Here is an 11,986-nt window from a genome sequence, read left to right on the forward strand (position 1 = left end):
AGTCACCTCAGTAAACTACGCATTATATAAGTTTAATCCCCAAAAGATGGATTAGTGCTTGAGCCATACATAATAGCGTGATTGTAACGGCCAATTTCATATTTTAATCCGGAGGTTCTTTAATCCACATCATTACTAATTACTAATAATTTCAGTTAAAGTATTATTACTCGTTCCAGTAAGTGACAAATGGGTAGGTCCAACTATAGCTATATAAATAAGCTGCTTCTAACACCACTCCTTACTTATCCTTCAGACACAATAATAATAATGGCGAAGAACAAGATTCACCCTCAAGAACTTGCTCCTTCTAATCCTCCTCTTACTCTTTCTGCAAAGGGAGAAACATATACACTGTGGATGAAATCGTTAGTGTTCCACTCCAATGGTTGCACTGTGTATGATTCCAAGGGTGACATAGTGTACCGTGTCGATAACTATGACCGAAAAGGTACAAGAGAAGTTAACCTCATGGATCTTAGAGGCAGAGTTCTCTGCACCATACACAAGGTAATTCATTCATTCATTCATTCATTCATTAATAATAACTATGCTTCATTCTTCTTCTTCTTCTTCTTCTTCTTCTTCTTTTTAATTAACCAAGTTGTTTGATTTATTATTATTGCAGAGATTAATAGCTTTGGGACGACGATGGGAAGGGTACAGATCATGCAATAGCAGTAGTAGTGATATTGAGGAGAAGCCATGGTTCCAAGTGAAGAGAAAGAAAATGATGATGATGAAGAAGAAGAGGAGGGAGAAAGTAGCGTGCGAAATAAGGGTAGGGTGTGTTGAATACTGCATAGTGAGAAATAGTGAGAAAGAAGCAGCATATCGGATAGTAAACAAAGACGGAAATGTCATTGCAGAGGCAAAGCAGAAGCAGTCATCCTCAGGGGTAGTTTTGGGAAATGATGTTCTAACTTTGTATGTGGCTCCTAACACAGATCATTCACTTGTTATGGCTTTGGTTACCGCATATGGATTGATATGCGGCACAATGTAAATTATTCAATTCTATCTATTCTCTACTTTTGTATATTTTTCAACATCACAAGTTTTGTAATATTCAGATTTTGCCTCTGTTTCTGTATATAATGTAAGTGTGTATTCTTGTTTATCTTACACACCCAATACAATACAGATATATATATATGTTAAGATGCAATTAAGCCTCCAATTTCCATGGGTTTTATTATATTTTATTATTTTTATAGGACAAGTAGTACAATTTATTGTTTTCCGTCAATAATTAATTGATAATTTACTAATGTCAAAAGAAAGTTTAAATATATTAATATAAATATAGTATTAACTAAAAATATTGACTAATATAAATAAAAATTCTTGATTTCATTTTTTTTATATATTATGAAAAATAGTAAAAGTTATGAAAATTTATTATTTTTTATTATCAATTAATTATTAATGTTTAAAAGTATAAAATAAAATATATTATTCAATTATTAGACTAAAAGAATTAAATTAATAACTAAATAATAACAAAAAATAATAAATTCTCATGTTATCTTATGGAAAAATAATTTCTTTTAATTAACCAATAAAGCGTGTCTACTGTACACACAGGCGGCTATGAATAACTAGAGACAAAGTAATACAAAGATGATGTGAATTGAAAAAGAAAGTGTTTCTTCTAATACTATGTATCTTACATGTTCAAATACTAATATTAGCAGAAGCCGATTTAACTTCTAACCAAAACTCTACTTCCATTATTTTTCTATTTTGGTGGAACTTGACTTAGTCTTTAGAGCTTTTCATATCATATCATCATCATAAAGAGGGGTTTCACAAAATAATGCAAATAGAAGAAGGAAGAAGGAAAAGGAACAGAAAAATAAAAAGAGTAAAGTTTGAGTGTGACATGAACATGTTACATTGTTGTTGCACCCTAACCCCTAGACATGTCAAATGTGTATTATTTTTGTCATTCCAGCACATACATAAAGCTCCATATTAGGCTTAGGGTTAGGGTGTGTTCCCTCCATATATATGTAGAAACAGAACGACATACTTGTGGTCCCTTTTACTTTCAATTCCATAATAACTCCACACTCCTTTCTTACTATGCTATATGCAACCAAAACAAAACAATTAATGTTCATGTGTCTTTCTTGATCCCTTCTTCCAGTTTTTTTGGCTTTTGGTTTTTGGGTTTAAATTATCTTATCATATACGCTGCATATTTGAGAATCTTTATGCATGAACGTTATTTTCATCATTTTTTTATTATTTTTTTTTTCAATGCAAAATTTGTTGTAAAGAATTCCAAATAAAGGATTTATAAAACATAAATCACTAGCTACTCACAACTTTTTTTTTTTTTAAACAGCAATAAGATATGGTCAGTAGGTCAGCAAATATTATTATTCTAGACCAAAATTTGGTCAATAATAATTTATACCTTTATTTATAAAGATGGACACATAAAAAAATATATAATTTATATTTATATTTTATTTATATATATAAATAAATATAATTTGCATCTATTTATCAAAAATAATTTAATATTTATATAGGTTAAATGCGGATTAAAATTACTGGATACGACGACTGGTCTCAAAATTTTTTGTTTTAAAAATATTTATTGCAATAAATAAGACGATAGACAAAGCTTGTCTTAGTTGCATTCTTTTTCCTCTCTGTCATTTGTTTACAGTTTACCCATCGCGGCAGAACACACGGCATTAATTTGCAATGATACATAACCACCAGACACTTAAACTATTTGGTAATAAAATTTTTTGGAAAGCTGTTTAAGTTGTGCCTCATTTTGCTTTTGATAAACAAAGTTGCTTTTGCAATGATACATAGATCATGTGCTTGTGCATTTCGTTTGAAAGCATCTAACATAAAAAATTTTAAAAATGATTTGTATTTATTAAAATTAAAAAATCTAATATAATTTCATTAATTAATTAATATTTAAATTTAATTTTTATATTAATATTAATTATAATATTTTAAAAATTTTTAAAATTATTTTATTAAACATATTTGTTGTCATTTATATTTATTAAAAATTATTTTTAATTTAATTTATTAAATACAAATAATATAATTTTTTAAAATATAATTTTTTTAAAATTAGTTTTCATAAGCTATACTTTTCAAAAATAAAAACTACTTTATAAGCCTTATATAAACGTCTTAATTATGAAACCAAAGAGTATTAATATAAAAAATATTATATATACACTAAAAATAAATTTATGTATAAATATATCTGTCTTTTAATTTATTTTTAATATGTTTTTTGTATTTTAGTATATATTTTATAAAAATAATCCCTTTTTTACGCCTGATATGATTGTATATATTCGCTAGCCTTTCTTGAAGAATAAGATGATAAGAACAGAAACATGTGTGTATGGCCCCATAAGTAAAGTGTTTCTTGGGGCCTGGTTCAATTCATTGACTGTATAAGGTGTTTTGGGTAGTTGGTATATATGTGTATATAAAATATTATCAAAGGATTCATGATTAGGTTTATGAAAGATATTACAACAATGATATATGTATATATCTTTCTTAACATGTGCCGCACAACATATTCTACTGGTGAGAACGGAGAAGTCAAATATGTAGAACAATAATGCAACGTTTTGTAACTGATACCGCAAATTAGGGCATACAAGATACAATATTGGCTACAAATTAGATCCAAGAGTCATATATACATCACAATAATTTAATGTATTCCAACTTCCATTCATGATTCATACAATACAACACACAGCCATATGCACGAAACATGCATATGTTACATATATATTGGACATATATCACAACCTGTTTGATAAACTGCATGTTAAAGTATTGTTTTCCCAAGTCTGAACGTTAGTCTGTCCAAGCTACCTTTTTGCTTCATGATAAGTTTTTTCTTTTGGTCGATGGTTCATGATAAGTTGATAACGTTCTTTCATACCCGCTCATTCTTCTTTTCAAGGAAAAGAAGAATGGTTCATTGTAAAAATTTGTTGGTACTTATTCATTAGTATTAATAGTTGTGATTTTTAATTAAAAAAAGTCTTCATGCATAAAAATTTATTATACAGTGTATGAGATTATTTTAATCTTTATTTACAAAGGTCAAATAATCTTATTATTTTTTAGTCCATATTAGTAATTAAATGGTGTTTTTGGATGAATAACCTGGATATAAGTCGGTCTCTGAGAGTTGATGCCGAATTGTCACCCTCAACGCCGAGTTATAAGTTTTGAAGGTCCGAGCTCTTTTTTCCAGAGATATATCATGCCGTGGATATTGCAAACAAAAAAGAGGGAGTGTACCTGCAAAAGGCACTCTAATGCTTAAGTTAGTATTGTGTATTTAAAAGTGTGTGTGCATCAATAAAAATGCCATACTTTTATAGATGATGTAAAGTAGATCGGTTACGTTCTCTGGTAACCGTTTGTATTGAAGATCAATTATAACAGATTGGGGGTTATGGTACCGGATGTTAAGATTTCGAGCTATACCGTTTGAGATGTGCTATGGTCCATAAGGCCAATTTGTAACGTATGATGCCAAGTTATAACTCGTGATCTGTAATAGCCATATCATATCCCCCAAACTTTAGCCTGTGAGTAATTTTAATTGAAGCAGGTTGAGCTTATGATGAGTTATAACTCGGCAAATAGGATGGTGATGGAGTCCCCAGATCAAGATGCTTTATTAAAATTGATAATTAATGATTTGGTTTCAGTAATAATGGTAATAATTAATTTAAGAGAGATGAAAATTAAATGATGATGTGAAAAGTGTGTGGGTTCCCGAGGCCTTTTGAATCGTAGGTGTAACTGATGGGATAGTTTGGTAGAATTCAAGTAGTTTTGTCTTGGTTAATTAAATACTTCGGAATCTAAATGGGTATACAGTTTCTTGCTTGTTATCAAAAAGTGTCTGGGAAGAGAAAATGAGTAAGAGAGGTACGTTTCCTATTTTAGCTCTGTTGGCTTTTTTAGTTTTTTCTTCTTCTGTGAATTTTTCTGGGTCATTGGTAATGAGTTTTGAGAAAGAAGGAAAAGGGGAGATTGACTGGACAGATGATTGGGTGAATGAGGATGTTCGAAAATGGGTTTCTTTGTTTGTTGATAAAGAAACTATCAAAGAGATTGATGTGAATAGGATAATTAGAAAAGGCTCTGGTGTGCATGTAGAGTTACTGCCATGTTCTGCTCATGAGCGAGTGTTTCATAAGGGGGAGGGTTTCGAGTTTTTCTATATGTACAACTGTGTGTTGGAAGAGTTGAGCGTGAAGCTTCCATTTACATATTTTCAATGTCAGTGTTGAGGTAGTTGAACTGCGCTCCCTCTCAACTTCACCATAATGGTTGGGCTTTTCTGCGAGGTTTTGAAGTGTTGATGGAGTTTTTGGAAGAAAATACATCGCTAGAGTTGTTCTTCTCAATGTTTCAAGTCAAGGGTGTTTAGAAAGGTGGTTAGGTGAACTTGAATAGCTCCCCAGGTTTGCAATTTTTAAGCTGTACAAGTCCTCTTTCAAGAAGTTTAAAGAGATGTTTTTGAAGGTTAGGTGTGCTGAGAGTGACTTTCCATTTTATCTGGATGAAAAGCTTGGAAAAACGTTTCCTTTGGGGTGGTGCTCGGAGCCCCAAAGTATTTTGGGTTTTGAGGCCATTAGTCCGAGAAGTGAATGCATTATTGAGTTTTTGGTAGAGTTTGTTAACCGAAAAGAGTTAATCTCGGTTTTTGATATACTTCAGTGGGATGACAATAGGCAATCCGTTGTAGATTATTTAGGTAAGGTGCTAAAATATAGCTTTGTAGGTATTGATTTAGTCTATTAATAACTGTGTGTGGTATTTTTGTTCCAGGTGAAAAGTATCCTGGGGTGTCTGCTGCTACATTGAGAGCTTAGGTAAAGAGCAAAACTCTCAAAAAGGAAGGGTCGACCTCAAAACCAGATAAGGGCGGTGGTGTGGGTGAGGTTAGTCAACCTCTCCCAAAGAGGAAGAAGGTGGTACTGAAGAAAAGAAAATCGGATGTTGTTGACCTGTCTTAGTATTTCTTATGAAGATGGTGGGGAGGTTCTTATTGAGAAAATCCACTCATTTGTGGATAATTAGAAAAAGCTGCATGATGTTGTCGATCATAGTGACGGATCATCCGTTTGGGGTAAGGACTTTCCTTACATGGTCGTTGTCGATGAGGTTTGTTAGTCATCGGTAGATGTGGCATTGGTGAATGAGGTCGGGGATGTTGCCATTGGCCAGTATATGCAGGTATGAATGTGGGATTTTTTTTATAATGTGGTTGCCATTGACTGTGTTATTTTTTGTGTAAGGTTGTTGGGTTGCGGTTGGCTAGCTTAGGTCGTAGTCATGAGGTTAAGCATAAGAAGCTAGTTGGTCAAAAGGAAGATTCGAGTTTGTTAAAGGAAGAGTTGGCTTCAAAAAAAAAAATACTATTGCTGATCTGAAGGGTAAGTTGTCTGATAGGGATAAAGAACTGCCGTTAATGAAGGAGAATTATGCAAAAGAGGTTTAGAATTTGAAGCAGAAAGAAGCCGACCTTTCCAGTTTAAGGAGTAAAGTGATCGAAGTTACTGCTAAATTAAAGGAGATGGAGAAGAATAAAGAAACTGAAATACTAGATTCATTTGTGGAGGGCTTTGAGCGTGCTTCGCTTCAGGCGAAGTTTTTGGTTCCTGATATCGACTTCTCTAAAATGGAACTGGGCAAGATTATTCGTGATGGAGTAATGGTTGATGATGACGTAGTAGCCGAGGATTAAGATGAAAATACTTAAGAGGCTGTGTAATAAACTTTATTTTGTGCATATTAGTTTTATGCTGGTTTAATTTGTTTGCTCGTACAAGGAGCTTTGTGTGTGACTATTGATACTTTTTGGTTATTTTGTGCTCATTATGGAGCATTTGGATTCGTCTGTATGTTTTGGTATGTGAACCAAATATGGTTGTTACTGTATACAATTTGCAACATGGTATGTGTTAGAATGTCGTATTATTTTTCTGGTAGGAGTACACTTAAGGTATTTAGTAATGTTTGGCTTTTAGCCATTAGGTTGATTGATTGTTATATCTGAGATTATTAGAATTCGGTTTGGCGAGCATGGATCGGAATTGTTCGTTGCTAGATGTAGCTCAAAGATCCGATTTGTCACGTTTGTGAATTATAATTAAGCAATGTTAGGATGTTAGCTATGTAGAAAGACAGAACAAAACGATAATATGAATTATATATTGATATGACCTTTGATTCCTGATGAACAGATTTTTGCTAATAAAGAATTTCACAATAAATTCTCGTTGCAAGTATAGTTTCTAAACCAACAAATAATCCTTTCATGCAAATGTTTTGGTTGTCACAAGTAACAAACCCCTAAAAATAATAACCGAAGTATTCAAACCTCGGGTCGTCTCTCAAGGAATTGCAGGGAAGTGTACTTATAATTGGTTATGGGATTTTATCTTTTTGGGGTTTTGAATAAGGAACAAGAAAAGTAAATTGCAAGAATTAAACTAATAGCTAATAAAGCTCTTGGCAAGGTATGAGAATTAGAAGTCCTATCCTAGCTATCCTTATCAATTGTGACATCAATTGTCCATTGCTCCCACTTAGTTAACATCTAACTATGAAGGAAAGTCAAGTGGATGAATCAATTTGATTCCTCAAGTCCTAGTCAACTCCTAAGGAAAGACTAGCTTTAGAGGGATCCAAATCAACTAGCAACTTTCAATTATCAATCAACAAAAGGAGTTTGATAACTCAAGAGTCTCCAATTACTCAACCAAAGCCAAAAGGAGAGAAATCTATACTAAAATCCAACCAAGCATTTTATCAAACACTTGGGAGGCATAACATAAAAGCATAGGAAAGTAATAAGAGATAATAAAATCCAAACAACCAATTGAAAGCATCAATAACATAAATTGAAGAAAGCAATCATAAATGTGAAATACCTCAAATTGCATTAAATGGAAAATAAAATCAAACATGAGAATTCATAAACCAAATAGCAACATAAAGTAATCAATAAGGGAAATAAACAAACTAGAATTCTAGAACAATTAAAAGTAGAAGAAAAACTAAATTAAACTAAGATAGAAATCTGAAATTGAGAAGAATTAAAGCTAAAAACCCTAAAACCTAGAGAGAGGAGAGAGTCTCTCTCTCTAGAAAACTACATCTAAAACCTAAAATTATTTTGAATGAATGTTGTCTGAATGATTGAATGTGATTCCCCCACTCTGCAGCTTCTAATCTGTATTTTTCGGGCTTGAAACTGGGCCAAAAACAGCCCAGAAACCGCCTCCAGCGATTTCTGATACGTCCAGCATGTGGCTCTGTCACGCGTACGCGTCGTTGATAAACCACTATTTCATGGTTTATCTTGTACTCAATTGAGTGGTTTTTATCAAGTCTTCACCCACTTATTTATATAAATTGCATGGTTTTACAATTCCTTCCTCATTTTATGAGATTTATGAAAACATGTTTCCTATGCTTTATTAATATTAAAATTAATTATCCTTTATTGCCATTCGATGCCGTGATTTATGTGTTAAGTATTTTCAGGTTTCATAGGGCAGGAATGGCTTAGAAGACAGAAAGGAAACATACAAAAATGGAAAGAAAGCATAAAAATGGAGTTTTAAAGAGAAGGCAGCGACGCGAACGCATGGACGACGCGGTCGCGTGCCTGGCGCAAAACACAATCGACGTGAACGCGTAAATGACGCGGACGCGTACGCGTGACCAGGAAAAACTCCAGATGGCGCGAACGCGTGACAGACGCCACGTGTAGAAACTGCAGAAAACGCCCCCAGCAATTTTTGAAACCCTTTTTGGCCCAGATCCAAGTCTAGAAACACATACTAGAGGCTATAAAGTGGGAGAATGCATCCATTCATGAGGGGATCTATCTATTATTCACTTTTCATAATTTAGATGTAGTTTTAGAGAGAGAGGTTCTCTCCTCTCTCTTAGGATTAGGATTAGGATTTATATTAGGATTTAGGATTTCAACTTCTTCTTAGGTTCAATATTTCTTTTATATTTTTATTTATTCTAATGCTTTTATTCGTATCTGACTCATGTTACCAATTTGGCTTATGAATTCTTTATGTTTAGATTGATTTTCTTAATTAATATAATTTGAGGTATTTCAGATTCGATACTGCTCTGCTTTATTTATGTTATGGATACTTTTAATTTAATTTAGATAATTTCTCCCTTTTGGCTCTGATTAAGTAATTGGTGACGCTTGAGTTATCAAATAAAGCAGTGGTTGAAATTGAGAGTTGCTGATTAATTTGAGTTCCAATAACTCTAGCCTTTCCAAAGGAAAGACTAGGACTTGAAGACGAAATTAATTAGTCCACTTGACTCAACTAAGTGGGATTAAAACCCAATTCTCATCACCATTGATAAGGATAACTAGGATAGGAATTCCAGTTCTCATACCTTGCTAAGAGTTTTATTAATTATTAATTTATTTTTCTTGTCAATTAAATTACTTGTTTAAACCTTTTAAAAACCCAAAATTCTACCTTTTCCATAGCTAATAATAAGTCATACCTCCCTGCAATTCCTTGAGAAGATGACCCGAGGTTTAAATACTCAGTTATCAATTTTATTGGGTTTGCTTAAGTGACAAACAAAACTTTTGTACGAAAGGATTTTCTGTTGGTTTAGAAACTATACTTACAACGCGATTACTTTTATTCTTTACTGATAGAAAATTCCGATCGTCAAAATGGTGCCGTTGCCGGGGAATTGCAAACGTGTGCCTTATTATTGGTTACTGTAAATATTTTTCTTTTACTTGTTTATTTGTTTTTTATTTTTCCTTTTTCTGTGTCTATTAGCTATTATGAGTTCTCACCCCTCTCGCTTTGAGTTTGGTTCTAATTTTGTTGGAAGGAATGGAAGTTATAACAGGACTATGCATCACGGTCAAAGCAATCAAAAATGGATAGAGCCAAGAGGATCTAATCAACCCTTTAGGCAACAACACCTTCCAAGATATCATGGACAAGGACCATTCTACAATGCATACCAAGCTGATAGGTATGGTGGACCCCTTGGTAGTTACCAATAAACTCCACCATGTGCTTATAGACCATCCTCTCAACATAGCTTCGAACCACCACACTCACAAGCTCCTTTTCACCATTCACCACGGTATGATCCTTATCCACCCCAATTCCAATCCAATTGCCCCCAAGAACCACCACCTCCCTATGTACCATGTCCATATCCATCACCTCAAGAATCACAGGCTCGCCTCAAGGAAACAGTAGATCAATTTCATGCAACCCTTCATCAACTGGAGCAAGCAATAAATCAATTATCTTCCAGACGTTCGGACACTCAAGGAACTCCCATAGATCCATGTGGACAATCTAATGAAGAACGTAGCATGAAGGAGACACTGGAAACTCCAATGGACAGTAAGGAGCATGACTTTGTACTGGAACAAGTAGAGGAAGCTGTCATTATAGAAGAAGAAGAGTTGATTAAAGACTTAGGAGATGCTGGACCTCCATGGGAATCGAGAACTATAAAGGATTCCGCCGAGACGCTTGAAATTGATGCTAAGGAGGATAGTGCACAACCTCCAAGGCATATACCTTGTGAAGAATTGAGCGGAACAGATCAAGAAGCTAATTCCCTTAGCAGTGATGATCATGAATCAAGCTCTCCTAGTAATGAACTTGCATCCGCGAGTAAATTCTTTGAGACTGAAGCATCTTCCCCGAGTGAATACGAAGATGATGCAGAGGTAGACTTTTCTCAACCTCCAAATTATGACTCGAGTGATGAGGAAGAAATCGAGGACTTTGATCAAGACATGGTTGAAATTGAAAAAGTTTGCAAGGAAGTGGAAGAATTCACTGAAGACTACATGGGAGTAGAGCTTGCAAAACCATTGAAAACACCTACCACAAGGCCATTACCGCTCAATACAAACTTCAAGTGGGTAAAATCCTTAACTTTTATCTTTAATTTTCCACTTGAATATGGTTTACTTGAAACAGATGGCCAGCTTAGAGCTCTTTGCGGCTTTAAGAATAAAAGGGACATAACTCGCACTTAGAGCTGGTATGCAAGATTCAATGAAGTTTCACACTTCAATTTGAGGTACAAGGATTGGTGTCGAGCTCAATTGAAAGGATCTCGGAAGCTGTTTGGTCGCTGCAGTGAGAATTCAGATTGCTCACCACCCAGCTGGAATAATGCAGATCAAGACAAAGACGGGTGTAAAAGCAAAGTTTGGGATCCTGGAGTCTGTTCTGACATTCAGCACACTGGAAGCCTGAGAACCTGTTTAAAACTGCTCAAGGGCTTTACGTGCCTTGTTTGGGACCCCGGAGGCTGTTGGCATTCCAAACATTGGTGGAGAGTTCTGGATGAATTCAAGCACAAGCCACCATAACAGGAAGCTCATCAAATGTCTAAATTAAGGACTTTAACTAAAAGTGCTAGGTGGGAGACAACCCACCATGGTATGATCGTTCCTTTTCCATTTTAGTCTGTTTTTGAATTTTGATTGAACCTGGAATTGTGCATAACATTAATTGCATTCTGCATACTGCATAAAAAAAAGATCACCCCACGCGAGCGCGCAAGCCACGCGTGGGCGTGGACTGGAAATCGGCGTAAAGATCCAACGCCCAGAAAGTTGCACTGGAATCATGCGGCTGGTGTGCGTTTAGCACAAAACGGCCCACGCGTTCGTGTCCCTGACGCGAACGCGTCACTTGCACAACACTCATCCCACGCGAAAGCGTGAGTGACGCGTCCGCGTCGCGCGGATATTATGGCCCCCCAATAAAAACAGAGAGTTGCGCCAAAACGACGCTGGAACTGTGCGTCTAGCACAAGTCACAGCAACGCATTCGCGTGCCTCGCGGTCCGCATCACTCATCTTTTACCCAACTTACGCAATCGCGTCCATCACGCGACCACGTCA

General features: G+C 34.8%; 1 protein-coding gene and 1 pseudogene across 1 annotated transcript; both read left to right on the forward strand.

Moving 5' to 3' along the window:
* The first annotated feature begins 256 nt into the window (after positions 1 to 256).
* LOC107634579 (protein LURP-one-related 4) lies at positions 257 to 1,168 on the forward strand. The gene is made up of 2 exons (XM_016338010.3): positions 257 to 510; positions 629 to 1,168. Exons 1-2 carry the CDS (start codon positions 271 to 273, stop codon positions 1,004 to 1,006), a joined length of 618 nt encoding a protein of 205 aa, XP_016193496.1. The 5' UTR covers positions 257 to 270; the 3' UTR covers positions 1,007 to 1,168.
* Positions 1,169 to 9,955: 8,787 nt separating this feature from the next.
* Positions 9,956 to 11,545, forward strand: LOC148572188 (uncharacterized; annotated as a pseudogene).
* The last annotated feature ends 441 nt before the right edge of the window (positions 11,546 to 11,986 follow it).

Source organism: Arachis ipaensis, chromosome B3, assembly GCF_059453495.1.
Source record: "Arachis ipaensis isolate K30076 ecotype BB chromosome B3, ASM5945349v1, whole genome shotgun sequence".
Classification (NCBI taxonomy): domain Eukaryota; kingdom Viridiplantae; phylum Streptophyta; class Magnoliopsida; order Fabales; family Fabaceae; genus Arachis; species Arachis ipaensis.